This window comes from Somniosus microcephalus, chromosome 8, assembly GCF_052327205.1.
Source record: "Somniosus microcephalus isolate GS21.2 chromosome 8, FLI_Smic_1.0, whole genome shotgun sequence".
Lineage (NCBI taxonomy): Eukaryota > Metazoa > Chordata > Chondrichthyes > Squaliformes > Somniosidae > Somniosus > Somniosus microcephalus.
The window spans coordinates 272,940,903-272,962,224 of record NC_140994.1 but is presented as its reverse complement, the minus strand read 5'-3'; the positions used below and the strand labels follow the sequence as shown (position 1 = coordinate 272,962,224).

At 48.2% G+C, this 21,322-nt stretch overlaps 1 protein-coding gene across 1 annotated transcript in view; it reads right to left on the bottom strand.

Annotated features, from left to right (window-relative positions):
- The window catches only part of larp1 (La ribonucleoprotein 1, translational regulator), a 143,116-nt gene that overhangs the window by 63,246 nt on the left and 58,548 nt on the right, over window positions 1–21,322 (bottom strand). The window contains exons 5-7 of the mRNA XM_085996204.1: window positions 12,826–12,963; window positions 10,372–10,530; window positions 7,391–7,556 (exon numbers count right to left, since the gene is read on the bottom strand). Coding sequence (XP_085852330.1) covers window positions 7,391–7,556; window positions 10,372–10,530; window positions 12,826–12,963 — 463 coding nt within the window. The remainder of the gene's footprint in view (window positions 1–7,390; window positions 7,557–10,371; window positions 10,531–12,825; window positions 12,964–21,322) is intronic.

The following is a 21,322-nucleotide window of genomic DNA, read 5'->3' as shown; positions in this document are numbered from 1 at the left end:
TACAGACAGCCTGTCTATAAACACTGTAAACAGTATACACTATACAGACAGCCTCTCTATAAACACTGTAAACAGTATACACTATACAGACAGCCTGTCTATAAACACTGTAAACGGTCTACACTATAGACAGCCTGTCTATAAACACTGTAAACGGTCTACACTATACAGACAGCCTGTCTATAAACACTGTAAACAGTATACACTATACAGACAGCGTGTCTATAAACACTGTAAATGGTCTACACTATACAGACAGCCTGTCTATAAACACTGTAAACGGTCTACACTATACAGACAGCCTGTCTATAAACACTGTAAATGGTCTACACTATACAGACAGCCTGTCTATAAACACTGTAAATGGTCTACACTATACAGACAGCCTGTCTATAAACACTGTAATCGGTCTACACTATACAGACAGCCTGTCTATAAACACTGTAAATGGTCTACACTATACAGACAGCCTGTCTATAAACACTGTAAACAGTATACACTATACAGACAGCCTGTCTATAAACACTGTAAATGGTCTACACTATACAGACAGCCTGTCTATAAACACTGTAAACGGTCTACACTATACAGACAGCCTGTCTATAAACACTGTAAACGGTATACACTATACAGACAGCCTGTCTATAAACACTGTAAGCGGTATACACTATACAGACAGCGTGTCTATAAACACTGTAAACGGTCTACACTATACAGACAGCCTGTCTATAAACACTGTAAGCGGTATACACTATACAGACAGCCTGTGCCCAACATACGGCGCAGACAGTGTGCACAGTCGCCTGGAAACTCCACAGGGTTCCACAAGTTATGGCGGGAGATCAAGAGAACTGTGTAAATTGTGAGTCAATACAAGCTCCTTCTTTTGATCCACAGGCAGAAGCCACAGACACCTCCCACAGAATGCGGTATACAGGTAGACGAGAGGGTTTGATTGAGAAATAGGAGAGAAGTAAAGTTTAGAGTTTTGGCCTTATTCTGTGCTGTAAATTTCTCTGGTTCCAAGACTACGGGAAGGATGGATGGAGATGAGAAATAGAGTTATAGGCAATATTAAAGGGTACGGGAGAGTGTAGGGGATTGAGGGAATGGGAGAGTGTAGGGGGATTGTGGGAATGGGAGAGTGTAGGGGGATTGAGGGAATGGGAGAGTAGGGGGATTGAGGGAATGGGGAGAGTGTAGGCGGATTGAGGGAATGGGAGTGTGTAGGGGGATTGAGGGAATGGGAGAGTGTAGGGGGATTGAGGGAATGGGAGAGTGTAGGGGGATTGTGGGAATGGGAGAGTGTAGGGGGATTGAGGGAATGGGAGAGTAGGGGGATTGAGGGAATGGGGAGAGTGTAGGGGGATTGAGGGAATGGGAGTGTGTAGGGGGATTGAGGGAATGGGAGTGTGTAGGGGGATTGAGGGAATGGGAGAGTGTAGGGGGATTGAGGGAATGGGAGAGTGTAGGGGGATTGAGGGAATGGGGAGAGTGTAGGGGGATTGAGGGAATGGGAGAGTGTAGGGGGATTGAGGGAATGGGAGAGTGTAGGGGGATTGAGGGAATGGGAGAGTGTAGGGGGATTGAGGGAACGGGGAGAGTGTAGGGGGATTGAGGGAATGGGAGAGTGTAGGGGGATTGAGGGAATGGGAGAGTGTAGGGGGATTGAGGGAATGGGAGAGTGTCGGGGGATTGAGGGAACGGGAGAGTGTAGGGGGATTGAGGGAATGGGAGAGTGTAGGGGGATTGAGGGAATGGGAGAGTGTAGGGGGATTGAGGGAATGGGAGCGTGTAGGGGGATTGAGGGAATGGGAGTGTGTGCGTGTAGGGGATTGAGGGAATGGGGAGAGTGTAGGGGGATTGAGGGAATGGGAGTGTGTAGGGGGATTGAGGGAATGGGAGTGTGTGCGTGTAGGGGATTGAGGGAATGGGGAGAGTGTAGGGGGATTGAGGGAATGGGAGTGTGTAGGGGGATTGAGGGAATGGGAGAGTGTAGGGGGATTGAGGGAATGGGAGAGTGTAGGGGGATTGAGGGAATGGGAGAGTGTAGGGGGATTGAGGGAATGGGAGAGTGTAGGGGATTGAGGGAATGGGGAGAGTGTAGGGGGATTGAGGGAATGGGAGAGTGTAGGGGGATTGAGGGAATGGGAGAGTGTAGGGGGATTGAGGGAATGGGAGAGTAGGGGGATTGAGGGAATGGGAGTGTGTAGGGGGATTGAGGGAATGGGAGAGTGTAGGGGGATTGAGGGAATGGGAGAGTGTAGGGGGATTGAGGGAATGGGGAGAGTGTAGGGGGATTGAGGGAATGGGAGTGTGTAGGGGATTGAGGGAATGGGAGAGTGTAGGGGGATTGAGGGAATGGGAGAGTGTAGGGGGATTGAGGGAATGGGAGAGTGTAGGGGGATTGAGGGAATGGGAGTGTGTAGGGGATTGAGGGAATGGGAGTGTGTAGGGGGATTGAGGGAATGGGAGAGTGTAGGGGGATTGAGGGAATGGGAGAGTGTAGGGGGATTGAGGGAATGGGAGAGTGTAGGGGATTGAGGGAATGGGAGAGTGTAGGGGGATTGAGGGAATGGGAGAGTGTAGGGGGATTGAGGGAATGGGAGAGTGTAGGGGGATTGAGGGAATGGGAGAGTGTAGGGGGGTTGAGGGAACGGGAGCGTGTAGGTGGATTGAGGGAATGGGAGAGTGTAGGGGGATTGAGGGAATGGGAGAGTGTAGGGGGGTTGAGGGAATGGGAGAGTGTAGGGGGATTGAGGGAATGGGAGAGTGTAGGGGGATTGAGGGAATGGGAGAGTGTAGGGGGATTGAGGGAATGGGAGAGTAGGGGGATTGAGGGATGAGAGAGGGGGATTGAAGGATGAGAGAGGGGGGATTGAAGGATGAGAGAGGGGGACTGAAGGATGAGAGAGGGGGATTGAAGGATGAGAGAGGGGGGATTGAAGGATGAGAGAGGGGGATTGAAGGATGAGAGAGGGGGGATTGAAGGATGAGAGAGGGGGGATTGAAGGATGAGAGAGGGGGGATTGAAGGATGAGAGAGGGGGATTGAAGGATGAGAGAGGGGGGATTGAAGGATGAGAGAGGGGGATTGAAGGATGAGAGAGGGGGATTGAAGGATGAGAGAGGGGGGATTGAAGGATGAGAGGGGGGATTGAAGGATGAGAGAGGGGGGATCGAGGGGAAGAGCGAGGGCGATTGAAAGATTTAAAAGCAGAGAGCAGCAGCGAGCAGCTGATTCCAGACAGAAGGAAAACTCAAAGTGACGTAATAGTCAGCAGAGAGTGAGGAGTGGTGAAGCCAAGGAATTAGAGCCAAGTGTTTAATTTGTCACTTATCTAGGTTAAGAGCAAAATATCCTTTAGGTAAACAAATAGACCCAAGGAGCTAAATAGCCTAAATAGATCTATGGGGACACAATGGAGGAAACCAACATTAAACAGATACAATTTGCATTAAATAAGTATATGATTTAAATAAACAATAAATAATCAAGTAATTTATTACTAATTAATTTCAAGTCAAACTAATCCATCAACTAATTAATACTAGACCCCAAGTGATCCTATTAGTTCTAGTTATAAATTAATGCTAACTAATAAATAAAAGAAGATTAGAAATGGCAGCGCGGACAGTGTGTGGGAGTGCAGTATGTGGGAGCTTGTGAACAGCGAGACCGTTCCGGATTTCCACATCTGCAGGAAACGTCTCTGCCTTGAGTCACTCTGGCTCAGAGTCCTTGAGCTGGAGTGCGAGTTACAGACACTCCGACACACAAGGGAGGGGGAGGAATTTCTGGATCGTTTTCTCCAGAGTACAGTCACACCTCAGAGGAGAGCACAGGAGCAGGAAGGGGAGAGTGTGACTGTCCGTCAGCAGGGTAGGGGGAACCGAGGGGAGATAGAGGAGGAGATCCCGCAGACACTGGTACCGTCCAACAGGTACAATGTACTTGCTACCTGAGAGGATAAGGAGAATAACCGTGGGGAGGAGAGCTAGAATGCTGACTGAGGCACCATGGAGCAGGGGGCTGTCCAAGGAGAGGAGCAGAATAGAAAGGCTGTAGTCATCGGGGATTCTATAATTAGAGGGATAGATAGTGTCCACTGCAGCCACGATCGAGAGTCCCGAAGGGTGTGTTGGCTACCTGGTGTCAGGGTAAAAGATATCAGGTAAAAGGCGCAACTAGAGAGGAAGTTAGAAAGGGACGGAGAAGATCCAATTGTCGTGGTCCATGTCAGGACCAATGACATGGAGAAGAACAGGGAGGAGGGTCCGGCTAAGGGAGTATCTGGAGTTCAGAACTAAATTAAAAAGCAGGATCTCCTGATTATTAGGATCTTAGGATTATTGCTTGAGCTACAAGCTAATTGGCACTGGGAAAGGCAGATCTGGAAGGCGAATGTGTTGCTGAAAGACTGGTGTGGGAAGGAGTTCGGAAGTACCCAGTACATAAGAAACCCAATGAGAGGAGTCACAGTTAGGATCTAGTAATGGAAAATGAACCAGAGCAGCTAAGAGAAGTAAGCATAGGGGAACATCTAGGCAATAGTGTTCACAATATAATAAGGCTTAAAATAATGATTGAGAAAGACTGAGTAAGAAAGACCAATGTAATAGATTGGTAAAAAGTTAATTTTGAATGGATGAGAATGGATTAAGGTGATTGGCAACAGAACCAAAGGCGACATGAAGAAAATCTTTTTTATGCGAGTGATTAGGTTTTGGAATGCGCTGCCCGATAGGGTGGTGGAAACAGATTCAATACTAGCCTTCAAAGGGGAATCGGATAAATACTTGAAGAAAAAATTGTAGGGATATGGGGAAAGAGTGGGACTAATTGGATTGCTCTTCGAAAGAGCCAGCGCAGACTCGATGGGCTGAATGGCCTCCTTCTGTGCTGCACTATTCTATGATTCCAAGTCAAAAAAAACAATTAGGAAACCACAGAGGAGCTACAAAATTAAATTATCAAATATAAAAAGAAATAATAAAGTACAGACACAAAAAACAAGAGGAAAGTAAGAATAGGATGGGGCCACCAAGGGATGCACATGATAAACTCACAGGTAATGACAGCGAAATGGCAGAACAATTGAATAATTCTGTGCCTCGGTGTTTACCAGGGAGACTGACCGGGCGGACATGACACTAGAAGAGGAGATCAAAAAAGAGAAAGACATTTAAGATAGAAAGGGAAGGGAGAGAATTGATTAAACTCGAGAGGATTAAACCCCAGGTCCAGATGGACTGCATCCGTGCATATTAAAAGAAGTTAGGGAAGGGATAGCAGAGGGACTATTACATGTATATAACAATTCATTAGAAAAGGGAAAAGGGATTGGTACCAGAGGACTGGCGGACTGCTAATGTGATTCCTACATATAAAAAGGGAGCTAGAACAAGTCCAGGGAACTATAGACCAGTTAGCTTAACATCCGTGGTAGGAAAGATAATGGAATGTTTACTCAAAGATGTAATAGAAAAACTTCTGGAAACTGAAAATACAATAAAAAGTAGGCAGCGTGGATTTCAAAAGGGAAGGTCATGCTCGATCAACCTTACTGGATTCTTTGAAGAAGAAACAGACAGAGTAGACAAGGGTAATGCAATAGATGTAATATATTTGTGTTTCCAAAAGTCCTTCGATTAGGTACGGCATAGTAGATTCATGACTAACGTTTCCCCTAATCTGTGCAGCCCGGGACCGACTTTTTAAATGTGAAATTTTGTGCATGCGCGAAACTTTGAATGGGTCACGGGGAACGAGGGGAACAGATACACAAATCACTAAAAAAAATAGCGACGCAGGTTAATAAGGCCATAAAAAAGACAAACCAAGCACTGGGTTCATTTTTAGAGGGATAGAATTAAAAAGCAGAGAAGTTATGCTAAACTTGTATAGAACCTTGGTTAGCCCACACTTGGAGCACTGTGCACAGTTCTGGGCTCCATATTATGAGGAGGATATAGAGGCACTGGAGAAGGTGCAAATAAGATTCACAAGGATGATACCAGAACAGAGAGGATATACGTATCATGAAAACGTGAACAGACTGGGGCTCTTTTCTCTAGAAAAGAGAAGGCTGAGGGGTGACCTGATGGAGGTCTTCAAGATGATGAAAGAGTTCGATAGAGTAGACAGAGAAAATGTTTGCACTTGTGAGAGAGTCCAAAACTAGAGGTCATAAATATAAGATTGTCACTAATAAATCCAATAGGGAATTCAGGAGAAACTTCTTTACCCAGAGAGCTTGTGCTGTGAGAAAACGAGAGTGGGAAATCATATGATCTGAGCAGCAGGACACGAAGGGACCAAAGGATTCCAGTACAGTGTATATCGAGGTGCTGGAATAACCGAGTTATGCAAAAGAGCAGCATCGAACTGACCTACAGTGCCCGCTGAATTGGACTGTGCAACCAGGCCAGAGGTGAAATGTTGGCGCTGCTGAGACACACAGTGTGGTTACAGAGACCAGCAGTTCCACAGCCAAGATAAGCTGCATGATAAACATCAGGGTTCATAGCTGAAGTGAACTGTGCCACGAATTCACTTTCCTGACATAAGCAAGGCTGTAAGAAACCTTCTGTGCTCTGACATAACCACATTGGGTTAAAAAGTTCACCTTTACACTTGACAACAGCACCGGTCAGAGCAGTGTCCAAACTCCAAGCCACGTATCAGAGCTCCAAGCACCATACGGGTTTCACGGTGCGTTGTAGCATTTCTGATCACATCGCAAAGTTCCAGGTTCAACAACCCATACCAGCTCTCACAAAACAGTTCTATGGCTGCCTGCTGGAGACAGGCAGAACTGAAAATCCAGTAAGAAAAACCCTTTATGCCACAAGGTGAAACCCACACATCTGGAGCGAGTAGGGAACTCAGTGGATAGCAGTTCGCTACCGCAGTGGACCAGTAATCAGAGAACGCGCCTTCAAACAATGAGAATTTCAATATAGTTTAGAAAATCTAGAAATTAAAATCTGGTCTCAGTAAAAGTGACCATGAAGCTGTCGGTAAGTCGTAAAAACTCAACTGGTTCACTAATGTCCTTTAGGGACGGAAACCTGCCGTCTTCACCCAGTCTGGGCCTATAGGTGACTCCAGTCCCACACCAACGTGGGTGACTCTTAACTGCCCTCTGAAGTGGCCGAGCGAGACACTCAGTTTGTATCAAACCCGCTCCCAGCGGTTCAAGGCGGCGGCCCACCCCCACCTTCTCAGGGCAACTCGGGATGGGCAATAAACAGCCTTGCCAGCAACGCTGGGCATGAGAGCGCACACGTATAACTCAGCATTTAACACAAAATCTAATCTCCTCTCCCCTACCATGGAATAAAAGACATTACAACATGCCCAACGAGCAGATAACCACAGTACTTACATCTGTTTCTTGATGTAGTCTTTGAGCAGCTTTTTGTCCATCGTGTACAGCTCCGCACTGCTCTGATTGTCATAGTAATAGATGATATCACCGCCAAATTTCGGCCTGTACAATCCGTCATTACCGTCAGTGTTTGTGTTGTAGGTATAATGGTAGTCAAAGTGAGCTAGAACAAGCAAAAACCAGCACGGGTTAGACCTTCCGTTAAAACTCACCTGCAGGTCACTGCCTTTCAATGTACATGAAGCAGCTGGGAGGTTCGAGCTGTGGGAAGGCACTAGATTTATGCAAGTCTGCCTTACTTTCTCCATCAGCCTTGAAAAAGAAGCGAGTGAGGAGGCCAGGCAGTGTTTGGTAGCGGCTCAGAGAATGAATAAAACTATCCAGTCCTCTCTATCAGAGACAATGAGTGCTGGCTCCACAAGAATGTGGTGTTTGGCCCTCTGCTCTGTTACGGATCCTCAGTCTCACTCCTTCCACCTAGAAGCTCCAGATCAGATGGTATTAATTTGTTCTGCGTCCCTATCTAAATCACCCGAGTCATTAATTCTGGAATGGTTACCTTTATTCTTTATTTCAGAGCAGTTATCACCCTCCAGTAAATACAACAAACAATTACCAAGCTTGTATCAAACATGGACGAATTCCTTACACAGTTTGTTGGGAAGTGCACTGTGCAATGCGACAGCGAGCTGTACAAACCACAAGGCCCCAAGGATCATTCCCTGGCCAGTGTTCTCAGCTGATCATGGCTGGGGCAGCTGAACTATGCTACATTTCACATCAGTGCTTCTGGGATAGAGAACAGGGAACAATTAGCCAGGGCTCCCAACTCCTGGAGTGTTGGCCTGGCTCCATGGTCTCTTAGTGTGATGGATCATGGGTTCCAGCTCCACTCCAGGAATAATCCAGGCTGGCCCTCCAGTACAGTACTGAGGGAGCGCCGCACTGTCGGAGGGGCAGTACTGAGGGAGTGCTGCACTGTCGGAGGGGCAGTACTGAGGGAGTGCTGCACTGTCAGAGGGGCAGTACTGAGGGAGCGCTGCACTGTCGGAGGGGCAGTACTGAGGGAGTGCTGCACTGTCGGAGGGGCAGTACTGAGGGAGTGCTGCACTGTCAGAGGGGCATTACTGAGGGAGCGCTGCACTGTCGGAGGGGCAGTACTGAGGGAGTGCGGCACTGTCGGAGGGGCAGTACTGAGGGAGCGCTGCACTGTCGGAGGGGCAGTACTGAGGGAGTGCTGCACTGTCGGAGGGGCAGTACTGAGGGAGCGCTGCACTGTCGGAGGGGCAGTACTGAGGGAGTGCTGCACTGTCGGAGGGGCAGTACTGAGGGAGTGCTGCGTTGTCAGAGGGGCAGTACTGAGGGAGCGCTGCACTGTCGGAGGGGCAGTACTGAGGGAGCGCTGCACTGTCGGAGGGGCAGTACTGAGGGAGTGCTGCGTTGTCAGAGGGGCAGTACTGAGGGAGCACTGCACTGTCGGAGGGACAGTACTGAGGGAGCGCTGCACTGTCGGAGGGACAGTACTGAGGGAGCGCTGCACTGTCGGAGGGGCAGTACTGAGGGAGTGCTGCGTTGTCAGAGGGGCAGTACTGAGGGAGTGCTGCATTGTCAGAGGGGCATTACTGAGGGAGCGCTGCACTGTCGGAGGGGCAGTACTGAGGGAGCGCCGCACTGTCGGAGGGGCAGTACTGAGGGAGCGCTGCACTGTCGGAGGGGCAGTACTGAGGGAGCGCTGCACTGTCGGAGGGGCAGTACTGAGGGAGCGCTGCACTGTCGGAGGGGCAGTACTGAGGGAGCTGCTGCACTGTCGGAGGGGCAGCACTGAGGGAGCGCTGCACTGTCGGAGGGGCAGTACTGAGGGAGTGCTGCACTGTCGGAGGGCAGTACTGAGGGAGTGCTAAATTGTCGGAGGGGCATAAATGAGGGAGCGCTGCACTGTCGGGGGGCAGTACTGAGGGAGTGCGCACTGTCGGAGGGGCAGTACTGAGGGAGTGCGGCATTGTCAGGAGGGCAGTACTGAGGGAGTGCTGCACTGTCGGAGGAGCAGTAGTGAGGAAACGCTGCACTGTCGGAGGGACAGTACTGAGGGAGTGCTGCACTGTCGGAGGGGCAGTACTGAGGGAGTGCTGCACTGTCGGAGGGGCAGTACTGAGGGAGTGCTGCACTGTCGGAGGGGCAGTACTGAGGGAGCGCTGCACTGTCGGAGGAGCAGTCGTGAGGGAGCCCTGCACTGTCGGAGGAGCCAATTTTCAGATAAGATTGTTTTCCTGTTCTGTTGGTTCAGGTGGATGTTAAAGATCCCATGACACGCTTTGAAGAGGAGCAGGGAGTTCTCCTGGTGCCTGGGCCAACATTCCTGGCTCAATCAACGCCACCAAAACACATACCTGCACAAAATGACCACTTCAAAGGGTCTGCTGATCCGAATCCCATTACCAAAAGGCAAGAGCCTACTTCCAAACCAGAGAGGACTTTGTATCAAAGTAAAACGAGGCCAAAAGATCTCTCAGAAATATATCAGAATTCTTCCCTGAAATAAATGGCTCACACTTTGGGTGAGAAACAGATCTGAAATCTAACTTGCTGCCTACCTTGCTCCAGCATGACGTCCCCCCTTTCTTTGCCTCCATGTAATGACCATCATTGTGCAATAAGTCTGCAACTCTGTCCCAAACTTCTCCCAGCACTGCTGTAAAGCCCGTGTGATAGCTTTCCTGGAAAGCTAGACTCACGGTGCCATCACTTCTCACCCATTAAACCCAGCGTATTTTAAACTTCACACTGCTGCATAAACCATTGCCGGGGGACACCAGCACCAATTTAGAAAGCTGGCAAAGTGCACGCACTAAGGTGAGTGGCAGGGAGACGAGTACTATGCCTCTACATAATTGAGAGATCTGGAACTAAATTTCAATTGACAGGACGTCACGCTGGTTCAGAAAGTGTAGCAGAATTGGCGGTATCAGCACATCACGTACAGCGGGAAGCACCTCTGCCACGACCCCTCCCCCGGCCTCGTCCACGCCCTCGCCCTCTGAAGCCCCCTCGGATTGTTCCACCCTCGCTTTTCACACTGGAAATCTCATCGCGGTCTTCCCTCCAATCCCGGGAGTCGTGCTTCTCATCACGATGGTAACCTGAAAAAAAGAGAAAGCGGGAGATGAAATGACAGCCAGTGCGCATTTAATCCCCAACATCTGCCAAACCTCTGTCAATAACCATCTTAAACAGGGCCTTATTCCAGAGTCCTCCAGTCTCCTGAATATCTGGCAGCTGCCATACATCGATCACCAGTCTACACCCTCCAGCACTCTTCATCTAAACACTCAGCTTCCCGCGGCCTCGCCGGGCGAGGCGGAGGGTCCGGGGCCCCGCCGGGCGAGACGGAGGGTCCGGGGCGTCGCCGGGCGAGACGGAGGGTCCGGGGCGTCGCCGGGCGAGACGGAGGGTCCGGGGCGAGACGGAGGGTCCGGGGCGTCGCCGGGCGAGACGGAGGGTCCGGGGCGTCGCCGGGCAAGACGGAGGGTCCGGGGCGTCGCCGGGCGAGACGGAGGGTCCGGGGCGTCGCCGGGCGAGACGGAGGGTCCGGGGCGTCGCCGGGCGAGACGGAGGGTCCGGGGCGTCGCCGGGCGAGACGGAGGGTCCGGGGCGTCGCCGGGCGAGACGGAGGGTCCGGGGCCTCGCCGGGCGAGACGGAGGGTCCGCGGCCTCGCCGGGCGAGACGGAGGGTCCGCGGCCTCGCCGGGCGAGACGGAGGGTCCGCGGCCTCGCCGGGCGAGACGGAGGGTCCGCGGCCTCGCCGGGCGAGACGGAGGGTCCGCGGCCTCGCCGGAGGGTCCGGGGCCTCACCGGGCGAGTCACTGCTAGAGCAGCTCCTTACAGGCCAGGTTGCGATGTGGCAGATTCAGCTGTAACTCACACCCACCAGGACAAGTCATAGAGTTATAACGGCACAGGAGGCCGCCATTTGGCCCATCGAGTCCATACCAGCTCTCTGTGGAGCAATCCAGTCAGTCCCATTCCCCCACTCTATCCCCGTAGCCCTGCAAGTTTATTTCCCTCAAGAGCCTATCCAGTCTCCCCTTGAAAACATTGAGTGGCTCCGCTTCCACCACTTCCGTCAGCAGCAAATTCCAGATCATCGCCACTCTGTGTAAAAAGTTTTTCCTCACATCCCCCCCGTATCTCTTGCCCAAAACCTTGAATCTGTCCCCTAGTCCTTGTGCCATCACGTCTAGCCTTTCCAAACCCGTCATAATCTTGTACACGTCTATCAAATCACCCCTCAACCTCCTTTGCTCTAATGAAAACAAATCCAGCTTCTCCAACCTGTCCTTGTAACCAAGATCCCCCATCCCTGGAACCATTCTGGTAAATCTCCTCTGCACCCTCTCAAGGGCCTTCAAATCCTTCCTAAAGTGTGGTGACCAGAACTGGACACAATACTCCAGTTGTGGCCTAACAAGCGCTTTTTAAAGATTCTGCCTAACTTCTCGACTTTTGTACTCAATACCTCTATTTATGAAGCCCAAATCCCATATGCTTTGCTAACCACTCTCTCAATATGTCCTGCAACCTTCAGGAACCTATGTATATTAACTCCCAGGTCCCTCTGTCCCTGCACACTCTTTAAAACTGTGCCATTAAGTGTATATTGCCTCTCCCTGTTCCTTCTGCCAAAATGCATCACCTCACATTTCTCTGTATTAAATTCCATCTGCCACTTGTCTGCCCATTCTGCTGGCCTTTCTATGTCCTGATACAGTCAACTGATATCACAGTTTGGTGCCATCGGCAAATTTAGAAATTCTACTCTGTATTCCAATATCCAGGTCATTTATATTTATATATATCAAAAAAAGCAGTTGCCCCAGCACTGACCCTTGGGGAACACCACTGTCTACCATCCTCCAGTCTGAAATACAACCATTTACCACAACTCGCTGTTCTCTGTCCTTAAGCCAATTCCTTATCCAAGCTGTCACTGACCCACCTATTCCATGAGCCTCAATTTCGTTAACCAGCCTTCTATGTGGTACTTTGTCAAACGCCTTCCGAAAATCCATGTAGACAACATCCATTGCATTCCCTTCATCAATCCTCCGTTACTTTATCAAAAAGTTCCATTAGATTAGTCAAACACGATCTGCCTTTTACAAACCCAGGTTAGCTTAAATCTCTCCAAATGCCCGTTAATTTTTTCCTTGATTCTTGTTTCTAAAACTTTACCCACCACTGATGTTAAACTGACCGGCCTGTAGTTACTAGGATTGTCCTTGCACCCTTTCTTCAATAATGGTGTCACATTTGCCACTCACTGACACAAACTCTCCACCGCCGCCCCGCACCCCCGCCCCCCCCAGACACCAAGCACCCATGGCCTCTGCTGAGGAGGCTCCCGTCTGTAACTGCAAACTGTCAGTGGGACAAACCTTTTGAGTCGTTCCTGTTGTTAACTGGTGGCCGAAGAGGCTCCGTTTGGGGGCGCGAGTTGCTGCGAGACGCTGGCTTGTCCTGTGTACCCTCCGATTTTACGTCCAATTGTAGTGGGACCCACTTTTGCTTGTACCCTGGACACAAAGCGGGAAAGAATTAACTGAACTGCCTCAAGGTAAAGGGCAGGGAGTCCCCCAGCACGTCACCGAGTAAAACAATTTGGGGAAATAGTTTAATCCTGGCAAAAAAATCCAGGGGGCAGAGGAGAAACTTTTTACGCAGCGAGTTGTTGTGATCTGGAATGCGCTGCCTGAAAGGGCGGTGGAAGCAGATTCAATCATAACTTTCAAAAGGGAATTGGAGAAATACTTAAAAAGGAGAAATTTGCAGGTCTATGGGGAAAGAGCAGGGGAGTTGGACTAATTGGAGAGCTCGTTCAAAGAGCCGGCACAGGCACGATGGGCCGAATGGCCTCCTTCTGTGCTGTATCATTTTATGATTCTATGAATTAACTCAGGAAGAAAATCGCTTGGTACTGATGGTCAGACCAAACAAGACATCGTTTCATCAGTTTCCATTAAGCTTATATTATGAAATGTCGAGGCCTGTGGCGCGAGGGACAAGCAGCAACACCCTGATCGACTGGTCAGTGGGCACAGCAACACCCTGATCGCCTGGTCAGTGGGCACAGCAACACCCTGATCGCCTGGTCAGTGCGCACAGCAACACCCTGATCACCTGGTCAGTGGGCACAGCAACACCCTGATGGACTGGTCAGTGGGCACAGCAACACCCTGATCGACTGGTCAGTGGGCACAGCAACACCCTGATCACCTGGTCAGTGGGCACAGCAACACCCTGATCACCTGGTCAGTGGGCACAGCAACACCCTGATCACCTGGTCAGTGGGCACAGCAACACCCTGATCGCCTGGTCAGTGCGCACAGCAACACCCTGATCACCTGGTCAGTGGGCACAGCAACACCCTGATCGCCTGGTCAGTGGGTACAGCAACACCCTGATCGACTGGTCAGTGGGCACAGCAACACCCTGATCGGCTGGTCAGTGGGCACAGCAACACCCTGATCGACTGGTCAGTGGGCACAGTAACACTGATCGACTGGTCAGTGGGCACAGCAACACACTGATCGACTGGTCAGTGGGCACAGCAACACACTGATCGACTGGTCAGTGGGCACAGCAACACCCTGATGGACTGGTCAGTGGGCACAGCAACACCCTGATCGACTGGTCAGTGGGCACAGCAACACCCTGATGGACTGGTCAGTGGGCACAGCAACACCCTGATCGACTGGTCAGTGGGCACAGCAACACCCTGATCGACTGGTCAGTGGGCACAGGGCACGGACACCAAGAAAGGAGGTCTACGCGGCACTGTGTATCTCAACGACTGCCATAAAAAGAGTTAACTGAACTCAGCGCCCTACAGAAGTACTGGAACTTACTGCCATGTTCTACACAATGGTCTGTGCTTCGGCATCACGTCAACCTTTCTCCGCTCGTGTATCTCATCACAGAATGATACACCACAGGAGGCCATTCAGCCCATCGTGCCTGTGCCGGCTCTTTGAACGAGCTCTCCAATTAGTCCCACTCCCCTGCTTTTTCCCCACAGCCCTGCAAATTTCTCCTTTTCAAGTATTTATCCAATTCCCTTTTGAAAGTTACTATTGAATGGAGGATAGAGCAGATGAATGTGTGGCTGGAGAGATGGTGCAGGAGGAAGGGCTTCAGATTCCTGGGGCATTGGGGCCGGTGGGACTTGTACAGGCCGGACGGGTTGCATCTCAATAGAGCCGGTACCAATATCCTCACTGGGAGGTTTGCTAGTGCTGTTGGGGAGGGTTTACACTAAGTTGGCAGGGGGATGGGCACCAGGATGTAGCATTAGAAAGAAGAAACAAAGGACACAAAGGATTGGGAGAGCACTAAAATAAGAAATAGTAAGGTATTAGGTGGGGTCAGACTAAGAGAGAATACAGGATGGTCTAAGATGGGTTTACAGTGTATGTGTGTGAACGCACGAAGCGTAGTAAACAAGGTTGGTGAGCTACAGGCACAAATAGCCACATGAGAATATTACGTCGTGGCAATAACGGAGACCTGGCTCAAAAAAGGGCAGGATTGGATATTAAATATTCCTGGATATAAGGTGTTCAGGAAAGGAAAGGAAAGATAGGAGGTGGGGTGGCAGTATTGATTCAGGAGAATGTTACAGTGCTGGAGAGAGAGGATGTCCCGGAGGGGTCAAGGACAGAATCTATATGGCTAGAGTTAAGAAATAATAGAGGGGCCATTACATTACTAGGTGTATTCTAAAGACCACCAAATAGTGGGAAAGATTTGGAGGAGCAAATTTGCAGAGAAAGTACAAAGAGATGCAAGAACTATAGATTAGTGATAATGGGGAATCAGGCTAAATATAGAACGTTCAGAGAAGAAATGAGAAAAAAAAAAGAGGGTATGAGGATAGGTTGGCAGCTAATATAAAAGGGAATTGAAATGTCTTGTACAGGCATATAAATAGTAAACGGGTAGTAAGAGGAGGGGTGGGGTCAATTAGGGACCAAAATTGAGACCTACACATGGAGGCAGAGGGTATGGCCGAGGTGCTAAATGAGTACTTTGCATCTGTCTTCACCAAGGAAGATGCTGCCATAGACATAATGAAGGAAGAGGTAGAGGAGATACTGGATGGGATAAAAATTGATAAAGAGGAGGTACTAGAAAGGCTGTCTGTACTTAAAGTAGATAAGCCACCAGGACCAGATGGGATGCTTCGGGAAGTGAATGAAGGAATTGCGGAGGTACTGGCCATAATCTTCCAATCCTCCTTAGAAACGGGGGTGGTGCCAGAGGACTGAATAATTGCAAATGTTACACCCTTGTTCAAAAAAGAGTGTAAGGATAAACCCAGCAACTACAGGCCAGTCAGTTTAACCTCGGTAGTGGGGACGCTTTTAGAAACAATAATCAGGGACAAAATTAACAGTCACTTAGACAAGCGTAGATTAATTAAGGAAAGCCAGCATGGATTTGTTAAAGGCAAATTGTGTTTAACTAACTTGATCGAGTTTTTTGATGAGGTAACAGAGAGGGTTGATGAGGGCAATGCAGTTGACATGGTGTACATGGATTTCCAAAAGGCATTCGTCAAAGTGCACATAATAGGCTTACCAGCAGTTGAAGCCCATGGAATAAAAGGGACAGTGGCAACATGGATACGGAATTGGCTAAGTGACAGGAAACAGAGAGTAGTGATGAACGATTGTTTTTCGGACTGGAGGAAGGGAAACAGTGGGGTTCCCCGGGGATCGGTTCTAGCACCACTGCTTTTCTTGATATGTATTAATGACTTGGATGTGGGTGTACAGGGTACAATTTCAAAATTTGCAGATGCGTTGGTTTTAATTTTCCAAAATTCCCTAGATTCGGGGAAGGTTCCATTAGATTGGAAAATAGCAAATCTAACTCCTTTATTCAAAAAGGGAGGCAGAAAGCAGGAAACTACAGGCCAGTTAGCTTAACATCTGTCATAGGGAAGATGTTAGAAGCTATTATTAAAGGTGTTATAGCAGGGCACTTAGAAAAGTTCAAGGTAATCAGGCAGAGTCAACATGGTTTTGTGAAAGGGAAATCATGTTTAACCAATTTATTGGTGTTCCTTGAGGAAGTAACATGTGCTGTGGATAATGGGGAACCGGTGGATGTACTGTACTTAGATTTCTAGAAGACATTTGATAAGGTGCCACATCAAAGGTTATTGGGGAAAATAAAAGCTCATGGTGTAGGGGGTAACATATTGGCATGGATAGAAGATTGGCTAGCTAACAGGAAACAGAGAGTAGGCATAAATGGGTCATTTTCTGGTTGGCAAGATGTAACGAGTGGTGTGCCACAGGGATCAGTGCTGGGGCCTCAACTTTTTACAATTTATATAAATGACTTGGATGAAGAGACCGAAGGTATGGTTGCTAAATTTGCTGATGACACAAAGATAGGTAGGAAAGTAAATTGTGAAGGGGACATAAGGAGGCTACAAAGGGATATAGATGGGTTAAGTGAGTGGGCAAAGATCTGGCAAATGGAGTATAATGTGGGAAAATGTGAAATTGTCCATTTTGGCAGGAAGAATAAAAAAGCATATTATCTAAATGGTGAGAGATTGCAGAACTCGGAGATGCAGAGGGATCTGGGTGTCCTAGTGCATGAATCGCAAAAGGTTAGTATGCAGGTACAGCAAGTAATTAGGAAAGCTAATAGAATGTTATCATTTATTGCGAGGGGAATTGAATACAAAAGTAGGGAGGTTATGTTTCAGTTATAGAGGGCATTGGTGGGACCACATCTGGAGTACTGTGTACAGTATTGGTCTCCTTATTTAAGGAAGGATGTAAATGTGATGGAAGCAGTTCAGAGAAGGTTTACTAGACTAATACCTGGAATGGGCGGGTTGGCTTATGAGGAAAGGTTGGACAGGCTAGGCTTGTATCCGCTGGAGTTTAGAAAAGTAAGAGGTGCCTTGATTGAAACATAGAAGATCCTGAGGGGTCTTGACAGTGTGGATGTGGAGAGATGTTTCCTCTTGTGGGAGAATCTAGAACTAGGGGTCACTGTTTAAAAATAAGGGGTCGCTCATATAAGACAGAGATGAGGAGACATTTTTTCTCACCAGAGGGTCGTGAGTCTCTGGAACTCTCTTCCTCAGAGGGCGGTGGAAGCAGTCTTTGAATATTTTTTAGGCAGAGGTAGACAGATTCTTGATAAGCAAGGGGGTGAAAGGTTATCGGGGGTAGGTGGGAATGTGGAGTAATCGGATCAGCCATGATCTTATTGAATGGCGGAGCAGGCTCGAGGGGCCGAGTGGCCGACTCCTGCTCCTAATTCATATGTCACAAAACTTGAAGTATAGTGAACAGTGAGGGGGATAGTGATAGACTTCAGGAGGACATAGACAGGCTGGTGGAATGGGCGGACAGGTGGCAGATGAAATTTAACGCAGAAAAGCGCGAAGTGATACATTTTGGTAGAAAGAATGGAGAGGGGAAATATAAACTAAAGGGTACAAATACTAAAGGGGGTGCGTGAACACAAATTGTTTAAGGTGGCAGAACAGGTTGTTAAATCACTTAAAAAAAGCTTCATGAATAGAGCCATAGAGTACAAAAGCAAGGAAATTCTGAACAACTTGTATAAAACACTGGATAGGCATCAACTGGAGTCTTGTGTCCAATTCTGGGCACCACTTTAGGAAGGATGTGAAGGCCTCAGAGAGGGTGTAGAAAAGATTGAAGAGACTGGACTCTAGGGGAATCAAGGGATATGGAGATCGGGTGGGAAAATGGAGTCAAGGTCGATGATCAGCCATGATCTTACTCCTGCTCTTATTTCTCATGTCATGTCCTCTTGAAGTGTGTTAAGAAGATATTAGCTCTGATGATGTGGAATCTGTATGGGTGTAGAACTGAGAAATACCAAAGGGCAGAAAACGTTAGTGGGAGTGGTGTATAGACCCCCAAACAGTAATGCAGAGGTTGGGGATGGCATTAAAAGGGAAATAGAGAAGCGTGCAATAAGGGCACAGCAGTCATCATGGGTGACTTTAATCTACATATAGATTGGGCTAACCAAATTAGTAACAATACCGTGGAGGAGGAATTCCTGCGGTGTATACGGGATAGTTTCCTGGACCAATATGTCGAGGAACCAACTAGGGATCAGGCCATCTTAGACTGGGTATTATGCAATGAGAAAGGATTAATTAGCAATCTTGTTGTGCGAGGCCCCTTGGGTTGGAGCGATCATAATATGATAGAATTCTTCATTAAGATGGAGAGTGAAGTAGTTGACTCAGAGACTAAGGTCCTGAATTTAAATAAAGGGAACTATGATGGCATGAGACGCGAGTTGGGTAGGATTGATTGGGTAATGTCACTCAAAGGGTTGACGGTGGATAGGCAATGGCAAACATTCAAAGATCGCATGGATGAACTACAGAATTTGTTTATCCCAGTTTGGCATAAAAATAAATCAAAAAAGGTGACTCAACCGTGGCTAACAAGGGAAATTAGGGATAACAAGAGCCAAAGAGAGGACATATAAATTGGCCAAAAAAAGCAGCAATCCTGAGGATTGGGAGCAGTTTAGGATTCAGCAAAGGAGGACAAAGGGATTGATTAAGAGGGGGGAAATAGATTATGAAAGTAAGCTTGCAGGGAACATAAAAACTGACTGTAAAAGCTTTTATAGATATGTGAAGAGAAAAAGATTGGTGAAGTCAAGCGTAGGTCCCTTACAGTCAGAATCAGGGGAATTTATAATGGGAAACAAAGAAATGGCAGACCAATTAAATACATATTTTGGTTCTGTCTTCACAAAGGAGGACACAAATAACCTCCCAGAGATGTCGGGGACCATAGGGACTAATGAGAGGGAGGAACTGAAAGAAATCAGTATTTGTAGGGAAATGGTTTTGGGGAAGTCGACGGGCTTGAAGGCCGATAAATCCCCAGGGCCTGATAATCTACATCCTAGGGTACTTAAGGAAGTGGTCCTGGAGATAGTAGATGCATTGCTGGTCATCTTCCAGAACTCAATAGACTCTGCAACAGTACCCATGGATTGGCGGGTAGCTAATGTTACTCCACTATTCAAAAAAGGTGGTAGAGAAAAAGTGGGGAATTATAGACCGGTAAGCCTGACATCGGTAGTGGGGAAAATGCTAGAGTCCATTGTAAAAGATGTAATAGCAGAGCACTTGGAAAGCAGTGACAGGATCGGACAAAGTCAACATGGATTTATAAAAGGTAAATCGTGCTAGACTAATCTACTGGAATTTTTTGAGGATGTAACTGCCAAAATAGATAAGGGAGAACCAGTGGATGTGGTGTATTTGGACTTTCAGAAGGCTTTCGATAAGGGATTAGTGTGCAAAATTAAGGCACATGGGATTGGGGGCAAGGTATTGACTTGGATAGAGAACTGTTTGGCAGATAGAAAGCAAAGAGTTGGAATAAACGGGTCGTTTTCCAAGTGGCAGGCAGTGACTAGTGAGGTACCGCAAGGATCGGTCCTAGGACCCCAGCTGTTCGTAATACATATTAATGATCTGGACGAGGGAATTGGATGTAGTATCTCCAAATTTGCAGACGACACAAAGCTGGGTGGACGTGTGTGCTGTGAGGAGGATGTCGTGAAACTCCAGTACGATTTGGACAGGTTGGGTGATTGGGCAGAAACATGGCAAATGCACGATAATGTGGATAAATGTGAGGTTATCCACTTTGGTGGCAAAAACAGGAAGGCAGATTATTATTTGAATGGCAATAGATTGGGAGAAGGGGAAGTGCAAAGAGACCTGGGTGTCCTTGTGCACCAGTCGCTGAAGGTAAGCATGCAGGTGCAGCAGGCGGTTAAGAAGACAAATGGTATGTTGGCCTTCGTAGCAAGAGGATTCGAGTACAGGAACAAGGATGTCTTGCTGCAGTTGTACAGGGCCTTGGTGAGACCGCACCTTGAGTATTGTGTGCCGTTTTGGTCACCTTATCTGAGGAAGGATGTTCTTGCCATGGAAGGGGTGCAGCGAAGATTCACCAGGCTGATACCTGGGATGGCAGGAATGACATATGAGGAGAGATTGTGTCGACTGGGCTTATACTCACTGGAGTTTAGAAGATTGAGAGGGGATTTCATCGAAACCGATAAAATTCTGTCAGGCCTGGACAGACTAGATGCAGGAAGGATGTTCCCGATGGCTGGGGAGTCCAGAACCAGGGGTCATAGTCTAAGGATAAAGGGTAAGCCATTTAGGACTGAGATGAGGAGGAATTTCTTCACCCAGAGAGTGGTGAACCTGTGGAATTCTCTGCCACAGAGGGCGGTAGAGGCCAGTTCATTAAATATATTCAAGGAGTTGGATATATTTCTTAAGGCTAAAGGGATCAAGAGATATGGGGAGAAGGCAGGGATAGGGTACTGAATTTGGATGATCAGTCATGATCTCATTGAATGGCGGAGCAGGCTCGAGGGGCTAAATGGCCTACTTCTGCTCCTATCTTCTATGTTTCTATGTTACCAGCCTCCTCATTGTTTATTAAATTTCTGAGTTTCGTGTCAGCTGCAAACTTTGTAAATATGGCCTATATACCCAAGTGCGGGTCATTAGGATACAGGAAACTTTTTTTTATCTGGCACGGATGGGACCGACGTGGTGCCGGTTCATCAAAAATTCCGGATAACCGAACGCTATAGTAAAAGATAGGGAGAGCTGACAGCTCCGTATAAAGCAACAAACCCTGTTGCTTAGCAACAACTGTAGAACAATGAACACAAGTTTCAAGCGTCTCTGTAGCTTAGCAACAGCTGCAGCCACACCCTTGCACAGCACAGATGGAAGGCGGCAAATAAACATGAAGTAAAACCTACTCCTGAATTTTGCCGGTGAACCGAGATTTCCGGTTATTTAGGTGCCGG